Here is a 24557-nt window from a genome sequence, read left to right as displayed (position 1 = left end):
AGCTGGTTTCTTTTGTGTGTCTAGTGCAATATCTTTTTCTATGTCCTTGTAACCTGTTTAAATTCACATTCAAATCAAACATATCCAATTCCTCGGGGTCATAAACTCAAAACTATCAAAGTTTATATTGCCCCACTCATCTTGCCTGATTTTGTGGAACTGGTATCCAGTCTTGACTAAAAACAAACAACTTTGTTCACAGTGATAAGACTGACTGTCCTAATAGATTTACTGTTCTGCAGAAGTGCAGGATATTCACAAACTACTAAGCTGAATATTAGAGGATATTCTGTTTTGTCACAACATATTTTAGAAATAAATACAAATTTTCTAATTATTTGACTATGATGCATATCTTTTAAAAATGTATTTTATTCTTTTATTTTACCAGAAATAGTAGTAGCAGAAAGCATAGTAGTAATTAAGAAGCTGCTGCAAACACAACCAGCACACCATAGTGAAATAATTAAACACATGGCCAGGCTCCTTGACAATATAACTGTAAGTACTGAGTATTTATATGATTATACTATGGTATTTAGATTTTTTTAACCAAAAATTCTCTGAATTTCATTTGTTCAAGATAATTATCTAACAAATTATAACTTGAATTCAGTTTGTGTATTCTACGTACCTTCTACAGTAAATGGGAAAATCAGTGTTCTGTATACATTAAAATATACACATGAACACACACATAGAAACAAAATATGAAAGATACAAGATCTTTTTTAACTATATTTGTTAATAATTTGAAATGCAAAAATTGTACATAGGGATTGTATTAATACTTTTATAAACCAAACATACGTTTCAATGTTTATGGTGCCATCCATCTGTAAGTTTATGAATGGTTCAAAAGTGTTAACCTGCAAATTAAGTGTTATTAATATTAGACAAAAACTGTATTAATATTTATCTCCTAATGCTTCAGATTCGATTTGGAAAAAGTGCTTGGAATACAACCCAACACTATCTGCATCTCATTTCAGCCACATGTATGTTTCTAGGATCAGACAGATACAGAAACCATATCATCCTAAAGGTTCATCCAGGATAAACCTTTTCCATGTCAAGAAGTAGTTACAGAAGAAAAATGTTTGGGTGTGCCTAAATATTCTTGATGACCTGACAGGAAGTGCAGAGTGGCTAATGAGTTCCTAATGTAATACATAAATAACATCAACACTAAATTTGCAGTATTAGCCTGTATGATCTTAAGATCTACTACATTTTGCCCTTTGCCCTTTGTGTTATTACTGAATGATCTATTATCTTGACCTCTAATCTACATTTTCTAATAGAATGACAAGTATATTGTATGTAGTCTTTAATATATGTTATATATGAACGAGTGTGAGTGTATATAAGCAGACTTATATACATACGTATGAACATATGGTAATCCTTTTCTGAGAAATTTGGATCTGAAAAAAAATCAGTAGTGTGATGGGACAAAATATGGTTTCATTTCTCCCATGAGATGCAATTTTATCATACTAAGGTATAAGTGGATAGGTTTATTTTAGTGTAAACTTAAGTCACAGTTACATCTATCCATAAATGTTTTGATGGAGTTGTGATTATTTTGATTATGATATATTTCTCAAACCTTCAGGCAAATTAGCATTTGCTTTGTATTGATTACATTTTGTATTAATGCATTGCAGCACAGTTGTATTCAGGTTTATCTTGAAAAATCTTATCAAAGCAAATAAGATGACTAAATCCGTGCTTTATAAGAATTGTTCTTAAAACTCTCAGGTTGTAATATGAAGGATAGCAAAATATTCTCAGATGTAGCTGTTTTTATCTGAGATTCTATGTCATCACCATAATTTTTCATAAGTTATGTGAAGTGGAGTATATTAGGTGCTTCATGTGATAAATATTACATCGTGTTTATTCCTGGTTTAGAACTTAATTTCCTTCATTTGTAAAGCCACTGTACATAATCCCCAGGATTGAAAAATACCCTTAACTATTTGTCTATGCATATGAAATAACAGAGAGTATATTTTACAATCTTGCTTGATCTTCAAGAATAATACAAAACAGAAATGTGTACTCAATGTATTATTTTCTTTATTCTTACACATTCAGGGTCCTTACATATAATTCAGGAAAAGCCAGGAAAAGGATCAATTAACTTCCTATTTTAAGACTGTGTGTTGATTATTTATGGATAACACAGACAAGGGAAGCAAGAATGCATCCTGACCTTTAAGATTAGATGGATAGATTAAATCTATTTGCAGAGGAGAGTTCTAGCCAAAGGATGCTTCTGCTCACAAATAAGAGCAACAGATTTCTCCTTCTTCTTGTTCTTCTTCTCGTTCTCTCCCCCTCCTTCTCCCCACTCTCCTGCAAGTTTTATTGTTCCCATTGGGGCTATTTGGCCAACATTTAATGAAAATGATAAACTCTTTTCTTACAATAGAACATATTCATTGTTGTATATTCATATAAATGTAATATACACAGGTAGTCTTTACAGTCTTTCAAAAGACTTTAATAATATTATGAGATATTTCTTATAACATTGCAAATGTAGCTCTTGAGCTAATCTGTCTTAATATTTAAGTTACTCCTGCATTCTTATGTAGAAGTAACTTTGGTTCTGCCAGGTGACTATACCTTTTCTACTTAATTAATGTAGCATTCAGTTACTATTCTTTAGCCCAATTTCAATGATATTTTGGGAGTAAGGTCTTAATGCAGTGTACCTTTTGGAACATTAGAAATAATCCAATTCTCACTATGTACTAATAACACCAGTCTTGTCATACTTAATTTTATAAATAGACTAAAGCATTTAAAACTTCCCTTGTTTAACAATTCCTCAATGCCTCTGTTTAGTCTGTCATTTTCTGTATCTGTAAATCTTTATTTATGGATGTTTTATCCATATGACAATAAAATGCAAATATAAATATTGCAAAATATCTGTTTATAATGGATTGCTATTAAAAGAAATGAATATAGTAACAGGTATGACAAATCGCAGTGGTAACTTTCTAGTGACAGACTTTGATATTCCTGATTAGATAAGAGTATCTCTCTGAGATTAGAGCTTTTGAGCACAAAGTAGCAGAGATTTTAATGACTCTGTGAACATAAGTGTTATGATAACTTTCAAGATGGGTGGACAGAATTCATACTCCAGATCTTCTTGGGACACAAGACTTACACATTGTTGGCTCATTTTGTAGCTTTTCAGGAAATTATAAGGATAGAATAGAATGCATTAAACACCCCAAATTCAAAAACATGGTCCCAAATTCAGCCAATTTGCCTCCGGGTTTCACTGACACAATCTCAGTAGGAGACTGCAGGGAGTCACATATTGATCATCCCAATTAAAAAGAAACAGTGGACCAAAATATATTTTATCATAGAATGTCCCCATGTTTGCTGGTGGAAATTGTGGCACATAACTTGTTTAACTACAGATATAGGCCTCAAAAAAACTAAAATAGTGCCAAGTTTCTTTGTGTTGTCCGTGTGAAGAGAAATAGCTCTTACAAGCCCCAACAAGCAAGATTATTTGGCAATATAGAACTTCAATACAGAATACGGGTTGTAAAGGGTAAATTTTATGATAGTGCTATTGGATATTAATTATTTTTATTTTAAAAAGTTCAAATAAGATAGATTTTGATGTAATGTTAGTATGACACCCTTTTTGAGCACCCATCTAAAAAAAAAAATAGAAATTAGAACCTCTTCTGGTGTATTCAAGGAAATATCAGAACCTTTTCAGAGAAGTTAGAAATTTAGCAGGCATGGACAGTTTTTGCCTTGCCAGTCTACCATTAAAAGATTACTGCTTTGAAAATCTTTTCTCCAGGATGGATGAGGGAAACACATTCAAATAGGCTTTGGTGAAGGAATTTTATATAAGTATCACACTTCAGCTATAGGATATGTTGCTTTTTGTTGATTGGCCAAAGGCTATAATAAATATTACTTGTATGCGCCCTATATCTACTTATTATGAGGATTAATACTGCAATTCTTGGCAGTGTCAAAGTAGATGCAGTTTCTTGAAAATAACAATGTCTTATATTTCTCAGGTAGTTACAGGGCTTTTTCCTTTTGCACATGTATAAGTGGATTGCACTATCCTGTTTAATAACAGATTAAACTTCCCATTGCTTCCCATTACTCATAAGCCCAAATTCTTACGTTTAACTGTGAGTTGCCTAAAAGTCTCTGGTTTATATTTTGGCAAACCTTCCACAGTAAAATATAACATTGCTCCAATACCTGTTATATTTTTTTAGATTTTTAAATGGACTATTTAAGCTTCTAATAATGTACTAAAACTGATATTCCTACTATGTCCAGTAATGTCAAATGAGACAATATGCCTAACAATATTATGTATACATGATACTTGTGAATCAAGGGAATTCATAAAAGTAAGCTTGATTCTTGTTTCGTAACTAGTTTTCTGCTCCATAACTTTTCACTAGTGAAAAGTTATTGAATCACTTTGCTTGAGAATAGCATGTAAGCTTTGATTTAAAGTGGCATTTGCTGACCACAGTTAAACAAATTCTACCCTTTTTTTTGTAAATCGTATTAGGAATATTTTTAAAGTTGATATCCCTGTGGATAGGGCAGGATATTGAGAAAAATGAGATTAGTGAACCGAAACAGTAGATGAGTTATGGCTCCTTTTTGTCTCACTATACATTTGAATGTATTAATGAGTAACAGCCAGGATTCAAAGACTATATGAAAACCATTATTTTCTTTGTTTGTTCAAGAAATGCTGTCTTCAGGGCAAGGGAGGAGTTTATATAGAAGATTTGAAAAGAAACCTTTTCCTGATATATATTAAAGACCTTTTCAGTTTAGTATTATTTTCCATGACTGAAGTTGAATAAGACACATCATGCATATGAACAAGGCTGCAAGGATTTTATTTTCATGTGTATTTGCTCATAACAGTTATCACTTGCCCTTCAATATTGGAAATTCAGCACTTAGTTTTTTGGGGCTACACATACTATTCAGTGAATTAAACTCTGATGCCTGTTCCAGTTAGACTGGTCATTTTTTCATCATTTATTTGTGACAGTGTAAAAACCATCAACATCTATAACTAGAACAACAAAGGAGGCAAAAAAATGATCAACTGCATGATTAAATAAACAGTCAAGTAAATAAACATTTGAGTGCTTTTGTGAAGTTTCAAGTAGAAGCTGACAAAATATAAAGGATGTGTCATCACTCCCTGGTAAATCTGACAGGATACACAATAAGATGAACTAATTCACTTTATTGTAAGGCTACATTAACAGAATCTCGCCAATCGAAAGCAAAGACCTCCTGCCTCCGCTTTTAATTATTTGATCTATTACAGAGGGCCTTTGCTAAGTTTCTTTATCTGACTATTAAGCAACTGCAGCCTCCTGCCTTTTTTGTCTGATTGTTTCCTAGGGAGCATCTCTTCTTCTCTTTCCCCAAGGTCATCCATACATTCCATTACAGGATGTGATAAACTTTGCCCAGAATCTTTTTCTGTGAATTGAGTGAAAAGCTGTCTTTAAATCAATAAATGCAACATATAATGTACCCCTTTGACATTAAGAATATTTTTATATTAGATAATCTAGTAGAGATCACTTGTAGATTGTACATTGTAGTTTATAACGTAGATTGTATCTATACAATCTAAACCTAAGCAAATACAGACAAGTCTTTTCCAGTGCCTGCTTTGATGCCCCACCTCTTCAGCATGGCTGGCAGGAAGGCCATGTGGGACCTAGTGCTGAAACAGGCCACCAAAGTGTCCTCCGACCCACTGAGATGCCTCATGCTCGCTTATAGTTCCTTGGGATCCCCATAGTTGCTTTCCCATGTTTCCTTTGTGTCATTGAGCTGAATCATGTTGATTGGCTACTGCCACTGCCTTCATGTCCCAATCTCTGAAGCTGCTCATTCAAACCAACTAGTCAGCAGCAAGCAGGAGGTTGCTTTGATGCTGCTCAGGCTGGGCCCAAATGAAGCCTTCAGGGACACTGGCCTCAATGGCAGAAAATCTGAAGTCTTTTATTCAGATGCTGGCAAAGCTCTTTTCCTTAGATCTCATGTTCTTACAGCTTCACCAGCATCTGAATAAAAGACTCCAGCTTTTCTGCCACATGGGTCAGCCTCTTTTGGAGTTCTGTAGCTCTTTGAAAAGTAAATAAACAAAGGGAATTGGGGTTGGGAGAGCAAATGAAATCCGGGATGCTAGCAAAGCAGGTTCCAGTGCCTGTGGAGACCCAGCAGGGAAGGATGAAGGGGGAATAGGCAGGGGCCATATTGCTCCGTCTCTGTGCTTGGTCATAAGGATGAATGACTGCTGTGGTGCTACAATATACGCAACTTCGGAACCGAGTAAATACTTTTTTTTAGGGGGCTGCAATTTTTCCCCCAAAGTTTTTTATTTTTTATATTTCATAAATTGTCTCTTTTAGTGAACATTTTGGTTCCAGATTTTTACATTTCCATACAAACATGACCTTAGTTACATCTTCGCCTTTCATACTCAGTTTCATAACATATCATTACATGTATTTTCTATTTATATCTTAATTTTTCCATTTTTTCTTCAAATATTCTCTTATCTTTTTAATACAAATTCTTTATACAATATTTAAAGTTACATATTCATTTCATATCATATCATTACATTTATGAATTCTATAAATTTTCTCTAATATTCTTCACATTTATTCCACATATTTCTCTTCATGTCTTAAACTTTTTCTATTTTTCTTCAATTATTCTCTTTTTAATACAAATTTCTTTATATAATTTTAAAAATTCTTATTTCTAATTCAATACTCCTTGTACTTATACTTGTATCTGTCATATTTGTAAATTCATTGCATATTCTTGGTTCATTATTCAAAAAATTCCATTATAACTCCAATAATTAATAAATTCAAAAGCCTCCCCCATTAATTACTAATTTGTGTGCCACCCCTTTATTTTATACATCATTTAATTAGTTCCCCTTGTTCATAATAATATTTAACATATTATTTTATTTTACATGTCATTATTTTAATTATCACTTTAAATTAATAATAATAATCTCTTAGCTACTACATGATTTATATATACTTTAAAAAGATTCCACATGGCATTTACCTTAGTTATCTTTTAATTCAGTTATTCTTCCAAATATCATATCATAGAAACTGATGTTGGTTTAGTTTGTATAACAATCTTCATAGTACTTTCATATCTCCCCCTTTTCATTTTTATTCTAATTATATCTATGTATAATTTAAATAGCAAATAATCCAATAACAGTCCCAAAAAAGAACTATCAGTATAGCTACTTTCTAAATCATTTAACATTTCAAATATATTAATATTTCTACCCAGTCCCTTGCAGAATCCCTTTTTTTAGATCCATAGCTACCCATTATGTTTGTGTCTCGTGACTAAGCAATTTCTTTTTATTTGATTCCCATATCCCCTTTCTCTCTGGTTCTTTTTCTTATTACCTCTTTTTCCCCTTGTTTTTCCCTCCCATTTCTTACTCTTTTATCTCCCTCTCTCTCTTTAATGCTTTCTTCTGTAATTTCCGTTTTTGCTGTTTCCTTTTTCTTCGTTTGGCTTTCCAAACCTTTTCCTTTTTAATTGTCTCCTCAAACCTCCAGGGTATAATTTCCATTTCCCCCCCTTCCATTTCAATGTTCGTTGTTGCATTTGTTGATTAAAGCTGGCATTTTCTGTAACCAACTCCTCCCCTTTTGGCACTTCTTCTTGTTCTTTGTTCTCCAAAATCACCATTTTCATAAATTGTAAGGCAGTGCAGCATGTTTCTTCTCTTTCCCATAGTATTTCCTTTATATTTCTTAGTTCTGTTTTTATTTCCGAAAAAAGTTCTGCCATTTTTGTACACTTCTTTTAAATCTTCTTTGTTCCTTTCTTTAGTGGTTAGGTCCAAATCAATTGTCCAGTAATTTAACTCCACCAACGTCTTTAATGTTTATTTCCAACAGTCTACTATTATTAGATCCTTTTTTTTCCAATTTTCCCCAGGTTGTTAAATAGTCCAATGTCCATACATTCAATTTTAACTGTAATTACCAAACAGTCCCGAAGTATTTTTTTTCCATTCTGTCTTCTTTAAATTTATTTCCACTTTCACTTTGCAGGTCTCTATTTTATTGCAACAAAGTTCCTCTTGTTTTATAACAAGTTTTACTTTTTCAAGAACCAGACCTCCTTTTTTAAAGAAAATAGTCACTAATTTTCCTTTTACCATTAGATGGCTCTCTCTATTATGTCCAATTTACACACGCACACCCTTTTATTTTCCTACTTTCTTTTCTCTATTTAGAGCTTTTAGGTTTTGAAAGTCCAATAAGTCCAAATTTTCAATTTTTTAGCACATTCAAGTTCAGCTTTTATGCCTATTTGGTGCCAATTCATATATTATCCAATTTAAACAAATATTTTCTGACTTCCTCCTTGAGTATAACTCCTTTCAAGGTTCAAAGCCACTTTCAGCTGTCAATTTTTTTTTCACTTTCTCTGGTTGCCACTTTGACTCTATTTCTTAAAAAATTCTTAATCTCTTAATTCCAGGGTACCTTATGTCCATTTATTGTGATTCTTTGATCCAGTCTCCATACTGTCCTCCTTCACCGCTCCTGCACAGTCTTTGTCCCAGTCAGCTTTTCATCTTCAGGGTGGCCATTTTACCACCGCTATGGTCGTCTTTGGAGGGGAGTAAAATGCCTAGCTAGGGAGGGGAGATGTGGACCAGCTGGTGGTCTCCCCCTTCTTTGCCACCCCTATCGGGTGGTTCCAGCCCCAAAAACAGGTGGACGGGGCTCTCAGACGGAGCAGCATGGATCAAAGCCGTGGACGATCGCGGTCTTCAGTACGTCTTTGAGGAGAGCGCTACCGGAAGATCGAGGGGGATTGCAATTTTGAACAGTCACTAATTGAACTGTTGTAACTCAAGGAATACCTGTACTAATACCTTTGTCTCAGGAGTTGGAATATAGAAATCTGTATTAGCTCACATCATCTTCAGGGTTGTCAGATGTTTTATAAATCCATACTTAGAGTTTTTGTTGAAACCAAGGGCAAAAAAGAAAGCTGTCCCATTTTCTGGGATAGGCAGCCCAATATGGGTCAAATTTCAGATCAGGCTGAAATATAAATCTCTATTCTTAAAAGACTTGATACTGCTATGTAAGTTGTTTCATTGCCAACAAAAAAGTCATATATCAGCATAAACAGGATCATATAGCTGACATTGTAGAAGGAATATGGCAGTTAACAAAACATAAATTAAGCCTGGGAAAGGAAGAAAGTATTACAAAAAATCTTAAAGTGACTTTGCCTTAATTCTGGTTCTCATAAGAGGCTGGTTTTATAACTTTTTGGTCTGACCAGCACTAGTCCTTATTTTGACACCTTCATCCCTTACACAAAGTGTCTTTCATGCTTCTTCATTCAGAGTCTAGAACTTTTCCAATAGAGATCTCTGGCTGGCATCTCTGCCCATTTGGTAGTGGGGAAAATTTTTAGAGGATTCAAATGGCCAATTAGGTTATTTTTTCCTTTTATGAAAAAAAGAAAAAAAACACGACTTATTCTAGAAAAGTTCAGCCACCTTGGACTTTTCCTTCCACCAGATTCCTTGACCAATATATGAAAAGTTGTTACATGAAATCCTGTGCCTTATTCATCCAAAGTTATCATTGTCATCTTCTCCATTACATAAATGACATGATTGACAAATAATAGATTTTTTTTTCATATAGGAAAACAAACTGTTCTCTATATCTTTCCACCTCCCCCTCTTTTTTCGATTTAATTTTTGAAATTAGTTTATCAAAGTATAAAATACAAAGAAAAAAATACATGGAAAAGTAAAAGGAGAAGAAGGGGGAAAGAGGAGGTATAGTGTAACGGGAGAAAAAAAAGAGAAAAGGCATCAACTTCCATCTCTCTTTGACACAGTTGAAGGTAATAACTGTAACAATAAAAAGTTACAACCACAACTTTTTGCTTTTACACAATAGTATATACAAGCCATTTCTATAATAATAAGTCTGTCTAGTGTACAAAATCCGGAAGCAATTTCAAACTAGAGACAAAATTAAATGTATTCTTTTATTTGAATAAAAGAATCATTTTAACCATCTCAGCTTCTCCTTTCTGTGGGGAATAATATATCATTTATTCTCATATTTTCAAATTTAGTCCATAATATTTTACAGCATTACTGGCAGACCTGTGTATATACATACATATACATTTTATACATACAAAACTAACTTAAAGCTTTTTATCAGTAGATCTTGCCCTCTCTCTTTTAAAACAGTTAGATAGGTATCAGAACCTGAACTGGACAATTCCTGTGGCCAATCCACCTCAGCCAACTTGCCGCGACCAACTCACTGCAGGACAACTTGCTTCAGCCAACTTGCCATGGGATAAATCACCATAGGAAATTCAATGCAGGATAACTTAAGAGAGGGAAAAGTAAATTGCAGTGGACCTTGTCTTGCTTTAATTTTGAACCTTCTCAAGTTAGAAGGCTGACATGAGCCAGAGCGTGAAGTCCTAGCAATGTTGAATTGTCCCGTGGCGCGTTGGCCACAGCAAGTTGTCCTGCAGTGAGTTGATCGCGGCAAGTCGGCTGTGGCAAGTTATCCTAGACCCTATTTGAACTGCTGACCAGGGAGGAAAACTGTTTGTCCTTTCTAGATTTTAGTCCTACACAGACTTATAGTAATATTCTACCTTCTACAATCACAGGACTGCATCTACATAATGAGTATCACATCCCATTTTATTAGGAGTGCCAGTATTTCAGTAGTTTTGTGTACTCATGCTCTGCTAAGTGACAATATGCAGGAAAGCACCATGGTCCTCAGTGTTCCTTTTCATATAAACTTCATATAAATTCCTTATTATAAACTTAAACAAAACATACAAAGGGCAGTATTATTAGGTTATGTGCAGATAACAGTATTTAAATGTATTTAGCCATTTAAATTGAGTTGGTCCAAATGGTTAAGAATCCAGTAAAATAAGGAGTTCTTTTTTAACTTCGCTTTTTCTTTGGAATTAACATTTTTTTCACTCTCATCACTTTAAGAAACACTGGAAATGTGCATTTCCAGGAGCCCAATGAAATTATCGGGAAACATTTTCTGATCCATCATTTAAAGAAAGTTGTTTTAATGTGGGTATTGGAACTATTTTCTTCTAAAGTGGTATAGAAGCCTGTTTTCAGCTAAATGACTAATCTCACCAGCAATTTCAATTACTTAATCCCTAACTGCTTGGAAAGTTCCTTAGGAAAAAAATTAAAGCTAGCTGTAAATAATCATTTGGTAAATTCAAAGGTTAAAATATGTGGTGAGTCTCTGTTAAGTTATCTTAAGTTGTTACTAGTATACCATTAGAGAAGCAATTTCAAAAAGGCATTTAATAAGGTTATAAATTGTTATTTTTAATTGATTTATTGCTTAAGGTTCCTGTTGCAAGAGCCAGCATTCTTTGGCTTACTGGAGAATATTGTGAACGAGTTCCGAAAATAGCCCCTGATGTTTTAAGAAAAATGGCCAAGAGCTTCACTGTGGAAGATGATCTTGTAAAGCTGCAAATTTTAAATCTTGGCGCAAAATTGTATTTAACCAACTCAAAACAGGTAAGATTAAAATACCATTGATGCATGAAATCACAAACATAACTATGTAAATAGTTCATTAAATTTGACTGAATAAAACATTGAATGAATGGCACAGCCATTTATAAAATTAGAATGTTAAGTTTTTCTTTTGGACTTTGGAAATCATAACATTAAAGCCCACAGTTACCATTTTAATCTTCAGAAACATATAATCTAAAGCAAAAACCTGGCTTTGTATTGATGCTTAGCTTGATAAGTGTATTTTAAAACTGAAATCCATGAGTTCAAATCCATGAATCCTTGCTGAGACAAATTTCTGCAAATGACTCAAGACATTGGAAAAATTTCTACTTAAATGCCAAACATTACCAAATAATCAAAAATCCACTTGTGGCAGTAACATTGATGATGGTTCATATCTAATACTCTGGTTTAGAAAGTTGGAATGAACAACAGTCAGGGACCCAGTATATTCTCAAGGATTCAAGAAGGAACAAAAAATGGCTTTCCCTTTTACTTCTGCTGTTGGACAGGTTTTCAGAAAGGAAGAAGTCAGTTAGAGAAAGTAATTTGCACTGGTTTCTGGCATGTTCTGGACAGACAGAAATAAAAAGGGCCAGTTTAATTTGCAGAACTAAAAAAGTACATACTCATTACTAGCAAAATTGGGCCCTAGCTGTTCTAATAAAAAATATCAGAATTACAGTTTTCTTCAGGTGTGATAGTGTCTCCTCTAAAAATGCACATAAATGAATAAAGAAAACAATACAATGAAACTTCGGGAGAAGTAGATTTACTGTAACTATGTGATCAGAGGTTCTTCACGCCTCCCTGGGACTCTTGTCTGTGTCTCCCCAAGTCATTTTGCATATGTATGTTATTTATTGGCCTAAGAGGCACAATAACTTTCATGAGCTCAATTAGAATTCCCATAGCCACATCCCTAACCTAGAAAATGCCTGGGGCCCTAAAGCATGGACAGTTCCCAACCTGGAGGGTTGTTTTCTCTCTCAGCTGTTTCTGAGGTTGTCCCCCACTGCAGGCCTCACACCCAGAACTTGTCCTGCTTTAGGCAAAAAATAGAGCCCACTCAGCAGTTCCTGGATCCAGTGTTTTCCATGACAAAGTTTCACGTATGCACATACAATGAGGACATTGACAAAATTCAAACTCTGGTTAGGCAGTGAGTCATACACATTACCAATTTATACCTTAGTGGAAGAATGCATGAAGCTTAGTGCAGAAGTGCTTGGCACCACCTCTATTTTTCTGGATATTCCATTGCTGACACTAAGTTATAGTCTCACAAATTTTTCTAAGGGCTCTTTTCAAATTAAAAAAATCATAACAATTTCTGTTGAAGCACAGATTGTTTATGACAGTACCAGGGATGGCTAAAAGATCATTCCAGTATCTAGATGTATGCAAATTAGTATATACGATTGATAGAATATGATTGGATATAATCTTATTTTATGTGATAATAAGGTCAGATCCAACTTCTCTGAGGTGATAGAGTGGCGTTACAAAAACAGTGGTCCATTGAATGAACAAAGAAGGTATTCTGTGAATGAATCTTCAACTGTCCTTGGTTCCCAGAATCTGTGCTTAGTTCCTAATATCTTCTCCCAGCTTTATCAGCATTCCTTAACCTTCTAAATGTTTTTATGGCTGAACTGACAGAATTTATTATTTCTCAAGTCCTTTGCAAGGTAATTAGACAGAGGGATGTTTCTTCTTTATTTCATTTGTCCTAACTAGCACCATATTTTCCCTTGCACAGGATAGGGACATTTACAGACAGATAACTTCTTAATTATTTGCAAGGTCTTTCTTTCTGGCCTTACCACCTGTGTGTTGAATAAATTGTCAAGAGGCAGTTACTTATAAAGCCTTGTAATAATTCTGTGTGAAGGCCAATAATAATGTTATTTTATGCAGCTAGTATTATCTTGAATTGTATTTGCAGTAGTAGCAAATGCAGGCTAGTTGGTAATACCAGCCTGCATTGTCTTACTGCTTTTATGCCATACATTGCATACAAAATTGAGACAGACTTGTTTGGATAGTAATAGAAAACAACATTCAAGTAGAAGATGAGCAGCATGCTGATTGGGTGAAAGGTGCTATTTAAACATAACCACAAATCATTTTCCTCAAATTTGTTTTAAAAGCAATGTTTCAGCAGTTGAGCCACATTCCTCTTTTACGAAGTTTGAATGTAACTGAGTCGGTTGAATATCAGTAGTAAGGTGAAACTCCCTTGAGTTGACCTTGATTTTTGATAATTATGTGGATGCCTTTCCCCAGGATTATTATTTTATTTTCCAGTAGCATAAAACCCTGGAATTACTTGATAATCTCTCACTGAAATACTATCCAAATCCAACCTTCTTAATTATAATAGTCAGTTCAGTTGAATTCATGGTAATCATTTAAAAATTAACCCATAGGTTGAAAATGGTCACTATTATAAAATACTTTAAACTTGAGAATTACATGGGTTTATGCAGTTAACTAGGTTTTATTGAAGTTTCACACTTCTGTTTTCACATACACATTTCTCCACTTTAGTGGTCTAAGCTATATCTTTTTAGTGAGAGTGAAAATGGATGAAAGAAGATCAAAAATAAAAGCATGGTTTCCAATTCAGTTTGACAATCCATGGAACTGGCAGTCAGAGCAGACTTGACTTACTGTTGGTATTCCAATACTAACAAGCACTGAAATTACCAGAGAATTTACCAAATTACCAGGAATATTAAATATTAGAATTCCTTAATAGATGAAGAAATATTTCTTTGGTCTCTTTTAATACTATTTGGTAGTTAAAACCAATCAATCTCGACTGGAGAAAGTATTGTCTACTACATTTGTTTAAGTGTACTGCTTAAAATGTAAAATTTCAGGGATAATTACAGAGTACCAAAACAATAAATGTTTATGTCAAATAAATAGGTTATATGAATGTCATGCATTCATGTAACTATATTGTGCTTTCCTAATTTCTCTTTTGAGAAATGATATGTTTATACATTAGAATATAATTCTGTGCCATGCAAAGGTGTGACTATTGAAAAGATGTTCAAATCAAATAATGTACTGTACATAGCTTATCACAGCTAGAATAAATATAATACTTTCTATATTTTGTGTTTAAATGATGTATTTTTGTATTGTTATCAGTTGTGATTTGGAGATATCTGCCAAACCAAATATACAATTTATGCAAACTATTTGTGCATTTCCAATGGTTTTTTATAATGCAAAAATTAAACAGTATGCATTGAATAATTTTAGTAATTAATATTTGTACATGAAATTAAAGGATGTGGTTATGCTGTAAAAAGCTGAGGTAATATAATTTGCCTTTATGTATATAAATGACCAATATTACCGGAGGCTTTAAGCTGTGAGAGGAAAAATGGAAGAAGTCTTTTATCCTGGTTTTTAGAGGGCATCAGCAGCTTGCTTTTATGAAAAAGTAACAGCTAAATGCACTGCAAATAATTTGCAGTAATCCAGTTCAGTGATTCATGTGTCTGCTTTAATGGGTCATAATTCAGAGTAAAGTAACTGAGTGCAGTCAGAGTGCAGAGACGGCTTGTGCCAGGGACAGTATCTCTTCATAAAACACACCTCAGCAGAAGCAGTTTGCCAGCCTCCTAATACCCTCTGATGTTTTGATGTCCTGCATATTTTTCCGATTAAGTTTTGAGTGCCATGTTTTTAGTTGTATTTCCACATTCATTATTCTCACGTAGGCCCTTCAGCGGGTTTGCCATATATGATTATTTTTTTAATGATGCCTTTCTTTCCACTTCAGCAGTTTAATAATCTAGCACATGGCTGCTTCTCAGTACTCAGCATTCACCTCCCCTACACAGAAGAGGACATGTGCTTTGGCTTCAAAATCCCATTTACTCCTTTCGAAATGCATATTCCCTATGGAACAACATTTGTTTGACATAACCATTCATTTTTATTACCTTTTTAAATATGTTTATCCAGAGTTATCAATAATCATAAATAACTTGTATTTTCTTCTTGTCCTGTTTTTCACAGACAAAATTGCTTACCCAGTACATATTAAACCTCGGCAAGTATGATCAAAGCTACGACATCAGAGACCGAACAAGATTTATTAGGCAGCTTATTGTTCCAAACGACAAGAGTGGAGCTTTAAACAAATATGCCAAAAAAATATTTCTGGTACAAAAGCCTGCCCCGCTACTTGAGTCACCTTTTAAAGGTATGCCAGCTACATTTTCTATCTAATGTAGATAGAGACATGAATCTGTTTTATCTATTTCTATATGTTTAAATAACCAAGTAGCTTAAAAAATAGCATACAAACAATATGATGTCAGCTTTCAGTATTTAAGAAAGCAGGCAGAATTGTATGTTGCTTGCTAGTGTGAAGTGTATTAAAAAACAAATCAGATATGATTTAAATGTTTGTTTTCATATATGATGTAAGTTTCTGGAAAAACATAATTTGTGCTAAGTGCAGTCTATGTAGAAAATATCTTTAGCAGCTTAAGAAGATATCTAACTTCACTTTGGAGAGTATTCATTATACTTCTCATATAGCAACATGAAACTAGAGTCCCATATTCATTTTTGTTGGCATATCAGGATTACTGATGCTATTCTTCTAAATTGTTGCATAGAGAAGAATGCCATGTGGTACCTTCTCCATTGCTATTTAACTAAACCTAAAAATCATAATGATAATTTATAATTTTGTCATTTTCATTATCTACCTTCTAAATTTTCACATACTATCCTATATTAATCCTACTTTAAGTCCTGAAAGCAGCACTCATTCTGAAAGAAAAACTATTAACATTCTGGATGTGTTTGTGCCAAGACATGTATATGGTTTATTTAACTGTGCTGTCATTCTTAATATTCACAGTAAAGTAATTTTTAGAGAAGCTACATTTCAGATCAACACCTTTAAATACACTGACTGATTAGCTTTTTTATTGACCATTATGGGGGAGATTATTGTAATCTATGGACTGGAATCAGTTTTTTGACCTATGAAGAGCTTCTTGTTTATATTTATTCCATGACATTTGAAGTAATGTAATACCAATTACCTTTAGTCCTGATTAAGATTGCTCTTTATGATACAGAGCTCATGTGTATATTTTTCATCTTTCCCATCTTCAAATAGATAGGGAGCACTTCCAACTTGGTACTTTGTCTCATACTCTGAACCTGAAAGCCTCTGGCTATCTGGAATTGTCTAATTGGCCAGAAATTGCACCTGACCCGTCTGTGAGAAATGTAGAAGAAATTGGGTTGGTATGTTCACTTTTCAAAATAGCATTTTATACTTTTGGAAACAAGGAACTGTAACTCTATCCAACTATATTTTTTTTTAGGTTTCAAGTGTATTTTAAACATAATTGCAAAATAAGGCTTCTGCTCCAAATAATTATTTTGAAATTCTCTGCATTACTCTGCTGATGTTCAATATGTTCTGTCTGGTATCTTAGGTTTTTTTTTCCAACTTCACTTGCTCGTGATTAATTACTCCAACCAATTCAGCTTTCCCAAATTAATTGGCAAGGTGTTTTCAGATTAATAAACCATAATGACTATTCCTAGATAATTGCAACTATTGCTGATAAATGTCATTCACTGCACATCCTAAAAAGTTCTGTTTGGTCTCTTCCCCCAATTCATCAAAACAAAACAAAAATGATTTGGGAGTAGGAATGTAGAGAAGGATACATGTTGTATTATTTTTACTGCCTTTTGTTGCTGTTGTTTTTAATGTTATCAAAATGCAAAATAGTATTTTCAGGGGCTTACAAAAATCTAGATAACGCATTTTGTGGTTTTGATGTTGAAAAGTGTGTTTTTAAACATTCCTTATTGTAAAATGGCGTAAAAATCTAATGACGTTATTGTTTTCTAATAAATACTATTATTCTAGTAATAAATAATAGTAGAGGATTAAAAATGCCCATATTTTTGCTCCAAATTTAGGGGGTTCACATTACTGTATATATACTATAATATATATACAAGGACCAAAAAGAGAGCTAGAAAGTGTGGATAAGTATAAATATTTCTAGTTCAGCTATATAAACCTGTCCATTTATATGAACAGACAAAAGAACAGACTTATCTACAAGGAAAGGCAATAAAAGAAACGACTGAAAAATTTTATCCTGAGTCTGATGAAGAAGAGGAGGAAGAGGACACTAATGAAGAAAGTGATGATTCTTCTAGCAGTAGTGAAAGTGGTATGTTCTCTGCCTCAGCCCACTCCCAGATGTTGTCCTACTCATTTCTTCTCTCCCAGAGCACTTTCTTTCTCCTCGTTTCCAATTTCTTCTTCTGCATACAATTTATTTTCTCATTACTTTACTTGAAACTGATGCCATTTCTTCCTTATCTTTGCCATCATATAGAGCTTTATAGACGTCTTCTAGTGTATGAAGGTGCAAACTAAAGCAGCAGCTTAAGTCTTTAAAAAAACAAAAATGTGTCATTGCAGCTGTTTGTTGTGGGGGAACAGAACAAGGAGAGGGAAAGGGCTTTTTAAAGAAAAAGATGAGGGATGCTTGGGGATGTGGAGCTTTGAACCTAAAAGCAGTATTCTAATACTAGCAATACCACTGCATATTACAGGTGAACGATTCCAGTTTATAGGTAATGGGAGTAGTTGTGTCAACTGGTATTATAGGCAATAAGATATATAAATGCACCCACATTTTTATACTCTTTTGTTTATTTTAATCACACTTTTATTTCATATATTCAAAATTAAATAAAATTATTGCTCCTATATAATTATGCACAGAAACACTTGTTTTAGGCAAATTGATTATAGGTACTTTATAAGACACTTTAAGATTTTAAGTAAAAACTAGCATGTACACAAATTTTAAATAATCTCAAATCTCCGTAGTTCCATTTTCACATTGTGATGCTGGAATCCTAAGTTATGGATCTCCTTTAAAACAGAAAAAGAAAAACTAACCAAACCCAATAGCAATTATGAAATCCAAGCTCTGAAGTCTGTAGTTTGTTGTTGGGTATATAGACAATAAAAAGGAGAAGTCAGAGTACATATTTATTTCAATATTTCTTACTTTCTGACTACTGTTTATATAGTAAGGTATGTTTTAGATTCTAATTATTGCTAATGTGCTATGTCTATTTGCCTCAATAATAAAATATTTATTATTTCAGTTTGCTAGTCAGAGTCATGAATTTAAGATAGAGATAAATTGAAATAATCAATGAATGGTTTGTTACTAATATGCCCAAATGCTTTCATTTTCTTTTTTTCACACCTTCATCCGATTACATCTACAATGTTATATCTGTACTGGTCCCTCCCATCTAGCATTTTAATTTAATGGAATTATTGAAATACAAGTGTGTAAATATAGACACACATATATAAATATAGAAAGGACACACTTTCAAATCCTGTGAGGCTACTCCTCTGAACACTGGGAAACAAGAGAAAAATTGCTAAAGATTATTAAGGATAATGACTAGAAGCAGTGGACTGAAACTGGGAAAGCGTACCTTCAAGTTAAATATTAGAAACACTTTCCAGCCGATTAGAAACTGAATAACTTGTTTAAATTCCTGATTAAATTGTCATCACTGGATGTGTGTGCAAGAATAGATTAAATACTTAAGTTCTGAAGATGACACTACGTTAGAGCAAGAAAGTAAGGATAGAGGACATGTAGGTCATGTCTGATTTCTTTCCTTTTCCATCATCCTGCAAACATATTATGTTCAAAAAGTAAGCCTAGATTTTAAAACTACAATTTTTATAAGTTATGAAAGCAACATTTGTTTGTCACTGTTTATGATAAGATTGTATAAGAATGTTTAAACATCATTGGAAGGTAGTGTTGGAAGCTACTCACCTGAATTGTTCATGCATACAACTAGAAAATGAATCTGAATCTGAGGAAGGAAATAAAGGTAAAGGAGATACCAGCACTGAAAGTAGCTCAAGTTCTTCTACTGAAGATGAGAATGATAGGAAACCAAAGTCTGAAAAAGGAATTCCAAGAAAAAGAACATTTTCAGAAAGGTATCTATGTACTTGTTTATAAATCTAGATCATAATGTTAAAATTACACAGCCTTTTATATTTCATTACCTTCATAGTGACATTTTGAAAAAAATATTGCCCGTTTCTGTAATTTCATGTGACATATACATGTAAGTTGAGCAAACCCTTTTGTAAAAAAAATCTATTATATATTTAGATGAGCAGACTATATTAACATAACCTTGGGAGACTGTACAGTTAGCCTGCCACTTTGTAAAACACTTAGTTACTTTATATAGTAATTTTGTGAAGGATAAAATTAAACCGTTCTATATCTTGCCATTAGGTAACTAAGGCAATTGATTTTTCCCTAAATAATGTTATATTAAAAGGATTATGATTCAGATATTGGAGGCAAGGGCTGTGAAGAGAGACGGTCAGAAGCTGCTTAAGGGAAAGGTCTTTTAAAGATTGCCTGTTACTAATAGAGTTAATGTGTATTAAAATGCCATTAAGAATTTAAGTAATTGGGGCTAATACCTTGGATTGTCTGAATCTGTTTCTTCCACTTCTGTCAGCAAGTGGCCTCGGTGGACATGATGGCCCTTTTACTCTGTAGCCTGCCGCCAATGCATTGATGAGTTTGCAGCTCAGCTCAGTCGTGGCTGACAGAGCTGATTGTGGCTCAGTATGCACTGTGCTCCTTTTATTACAGACAGTAATTAAAGCAGCTCGCCCTGCCACTTCCATAACAAACACAGCATAATGCCCTAATTATGACTTTATTAATTTAAGTCAGGATTTAATGATTTTAAAAGTGATTTATATTGTTTTTCCTGTTCAGAACAAATGAAATCTGTAGGTTAAATTAATACAGGCTTTTCATCATTGCAAAGTTAAAAAGCTAGTTTCCAGTAAAAAATTTTCATTAGATTAACACGTGAAACTCTTAAGCAGTAAGATAAATAAAGATTTGCCTATAAAAAAACTAAGTAATAAAATAAGTTTGACCTGAAAAATTATAGCTTCAAATTAGAAATTGGATTTTTTTAAGTATTTCATTTCACTAAATGAATACTGAGTTTTGATGAATCATATTTGGAATTAAAATTGTCTCATGAAGACAGAGGTGGAGAATAGAGGTGAAATGTATGGATATATTACTCAAATAGACACTTCTTATATAGAATATTATGGCTTTATTTTTTTTTAATTTACTGATTGTATGTTAGTATTTCATAAATGGGAATTACAGTGTAGTATATTATTAATATAGTATTGCTATCATTCTTTCTTGTGGTTTTTTTGTATTTTTATATTGATTTTTCTTCTTGAATGCTTTCATCGGGATTAAAGCTTTACATTTATATTATTGGTTATGATCAGGGCCACCCATTGTCATTGGGAGATGGGTGGCATATAAATGTAATATTTTAAATCTATTAATATTTATAAATTTATTGGACATAACAATAATAGAATTAAAAATGTAATAGTTAAAAGTGTAACTTTAATAACTTATGGTTTATTATTATGGTTCCTCAAATAATATTGTTATATACTTTGTCCAAAATCTCCAAAATGATTATGACCCTATTTAGCTTTTGTTGTAATAGTCAAACATATTATAGGATACAATTAATTTATTGAAATATAGTAGCTATTTCAATTTGGACCCATTTATTTCAGAAATATATTTTTGTTTTTTATTAAATTAAACTTCCTGTTTTATTAAATACATCCAAATTACATGCAATTTATATATTTTGATTATATATATGATTAGGACCCATATATTTTATTTCATGTCTGCAATGTCTTACGAGTTTCTTGTATGCCAGAATTATTTCTCCACACCAAAACGAAGATAACCATACTTTGTGAGGGTGTTTGAATTAGTCAAATTGTGATTATTGCTGGTTTCGGCTTGAATGAAAATTGGAACAGGATGCTCACTTTATGTAGTTTTTGCAAAGTATAAGTGCAGTATGCCAGAATACAAAGGAGAATATTATGATGTGTGATAGGTGTAGGAAACCCCGTGAGGCAAGAATACCTCCTTATACCTGAGTTCTATATTGAGCATACTGTTGGCAGCAAGCAATGCTTATTATAAATATTTATAATTGTAATGTTATAATAAATATTATAATTGACAATATCAATTATTAATAATTGAGTATAATATTATATAATAACATTTTATATTGTGTGCACACTAATTTTTGAAGATACAATTCTTGGGAAATGCTTCTGAAAATAATTTCTTTCAAGGCTACATAATATTGTACACATAAATGTTTTGATTCTGTATTTATATTATATTAGAGATTCTAAAAGAAAAGAAAAAAATAAAGTGAATTCACAGAAAGAACAATGTTCTCCCAACTCAGAATCTAGCTCAGCTGAGGAAAGTTCTTCAGACTCCACCTCAGAAAGTGATTCTGAGAATAATGTGGATCCTCTTCCTCCTAAGGTATGTCTTGTATATATTGTTTAGATACACAGATCTTGAAATTATATTGTCAATTGTTTCTATAAGTGTGTATAAGATACCTCAAAAAATTGTGTTATCTCTTTTGTCTGGATTGGAACTACTTTGCAAAAGATTATTTTTAAGTTAGTGAAAATAAACGTGTTTGGTATTTTTTTTTAAGAAGGCTGTTGGCTGCTGATAATCAACCACTGTGGAATGATCTAATGGATTGGGACATGTCTATTTTATCATGTATGTTATAAAACATAAGAATATCAAAAGGTTAAAATATTTTTTTACATTTGCATTACTGGTTATGATGATCAGGTTATTAATATTTATCTTCTAAGGGGATTTACATCATTTGTAACTTTCAAAAATAAATAAAGTAAAACTGAAAATTCAGTTGAAAGGTACACTATAAATTGCCCTGCATCATAGATTTAAACACTTAATTACTGTTGCTTACTCTTTTTAGTATGAATATGCTCTGGGCAGTGTGTGTGAGTGTGTGTGTGTGTGTGTCTTCTATAGAAGTCACTTTATGTTCATAGCAATACGTTAAACAATAGCATTAATTATATAGGATATAGTATGCTTGCTGCCCTGAGAAGCTCATTTTCAACCAATGAATACTTTCAACTGAAAACATTAAGGTTGAAGAAACGAAAATTCCAGAGTAGCTTGCATTCTGCAAATTTTGTTGCAATTTCCTGATTTTTTTTCCATAAGATGATTTATTTATTTGGGTATTTAACTTCAAAAATATGGAACGTGCAAGAATCTCTCTTGCTGCTTTCAGTGCCACGAAACCCTCGTATGAGTTGACTCCTCCATTTGTCTTCTCATCTTACTGGAGAATATGGAAAAAAGGCAACCAGAGTAATCATTGTTTTCAGAAGCAAGACAAAATATGCAGACATCTGATGAATATAAACATACAGAAGAAAAGTACAGGCTACGGTTAAAGTTTATTACTTTATAATATACTGAAGCATGTATGGTGTAGGCATGTATCAATGGACCACAAAAATCATAGTTGTTGTCTTAGAAGGTTGTGGCAGGCTTAATTGCTGTCAAATGATAAGCGTTGCAATCATGCTTATAAAAGCTCATCTGTGGCTGACTCTGAAATACTGAAGGTTGTATTTTATGACCAGTTAAAAATAAGACATCTGCTGTCATGGTTGGCAAGAATAAATATTATAAAGGCACCTTGCAGTCTGACTGAAAAGTTTTATTTCTGCACTGGAGAATGTTAGCAAACATTTTTTTTTCCAAATTACTGATTCTACAGAGAGATTATCAGTAGAAAAGATACGGCAATCTGCCGACAATTACATCTAATAGATAAACTGTTGCTTGATCAAACAAGTATTGACTGCTGTGACTGGAGGTAGTTTTCCAAAGTGTCTGATCAGTAGCTGTCCCAGTCTTGCAATCTGAGATATTCTAAAATCTCGTGATAATGAGATTTCATGTTTCATGAAAAAAAGGTATATTCAACTTTGCAATAGAGTTTCACGCTTTTGTTGAGAATAGACTTCAGCAAATTGCACATACTAATAGGTTTGTATGACATCTGAAAAGCTATGCTGTATTCTAGTGGTAAGAAATCTGTGCCTACCTAAGGACAAGTACAGAGATGACCTTGCAGAAGTTATCTGAAGACCATTAGCAAAATAACTTGATCCAGGAAAACAAGGAAACATGAGAAAGAATAAAGTAAAATTGCTCTGCCTTGACTCTTTTTTATAAGGAGGAAAGCAGAAATGCTATTCAGCTTCTAAGAATTTGTTATTATATACTATATCAATTAATAGATTTCTTGTGGAGTACGTTTTCTTACCTGCCCTACCTTGAAGGGCTAACCTTATACCCATTCCAGTTTAGTCTCCACTGGCTAAGGTTTTTTTTCAAGGAGTAGTTCGTCAATATAGCAAATAAATAGTCTATATAGCAAATCTCAAGCACTGTATATTAATTTTGTATTAAATTTACTCTTTTATTTCTCATTTTCTCTCTTGATTCTTCTTATTCTTTTACATAATAGTTTGCTATGCCTTTTTCTATTTTCCTATAGCTGTAGCTGCCCTTCATGTTCTCCCCCTTGTTGAAAAATGAGTCTAAAAAAACAAACACATTTAATTTCTAATTTCACTATACCTTATTGATTTTCCCTTACCTTCATGGAAGTGAAAACTGCTGGTGGAGAGGTCTAAATTCTAGTATATATTTGATTGGACATTCAGGTCTCCACTATAAAAAATGCCACAGAAGACAATAAATAAGTGGATCTGTCTTTATAACTAAGGACTTGGTGATGGAGAAAGAATGAGAAAGTAACTATAAGTTTTGGA

At 33.0% G+C, this 24557-nt stretch overlaps 1 protein-coding gene across 3 annotated transcripts in view; it reads left to right on the top strand.

Annotated features, from left to right (window-relative positions):
• AP3B1 (adaptor related protein complex 3 subunit beta 1) overlaps window positions 1–24557 on the top strand; it is a 158682-nt gene that overhangs the window by 60594 nt on the left and 73531 nt on the right. For all 3 annotated transcript variants that reach the window (XM_026670594.2, XM_026670593.2, XM_087958307.1), the window contains exons 14-20: window positions 392–501; window positions 11516–11692; window positions 15740–15926; window positions 16860–16990; window positions 17805–17940; window positions 19616–19760; window positions 22050–22197. In XM_026670594.2, the coding sequence (XP_026526379.1) occupies window positions 392–501; window positions 11516–11692; window positions 15740–15926; window positions 16860–16990; window positions 17805–17940; window positions 19616–19760; window positions 22050–22197 (1034 nt within the window). The remainder of the gene's footprint in view (window positions 1–391; window positions 502–11515; window positions 11693–15739; window positions 15927–16859; window positions 16991–17804; window positions 17941–19615; window positions 19761–22049; window positions 22198–24557) is intronic.

This window comes from Notechis scutatus, chromosome 2 (assembly GCF_049901735.1).
Source record: "Notechis scutatus isolate UNSWTSFEM ecotype Mainland chromosome 2, rNotScu1.2, whole genome shotgun sequence".
Classification (NCBI taxonomy): domain Eukaryota; kingdom Metazoa; phylum Chordata; class Lepidosauria; order Squamata; family Elapidae; genus Notechis; species Notechis scutatus.
This window is presented reverse-complemented; position numbering and strand designations above follow the sequence as displayed.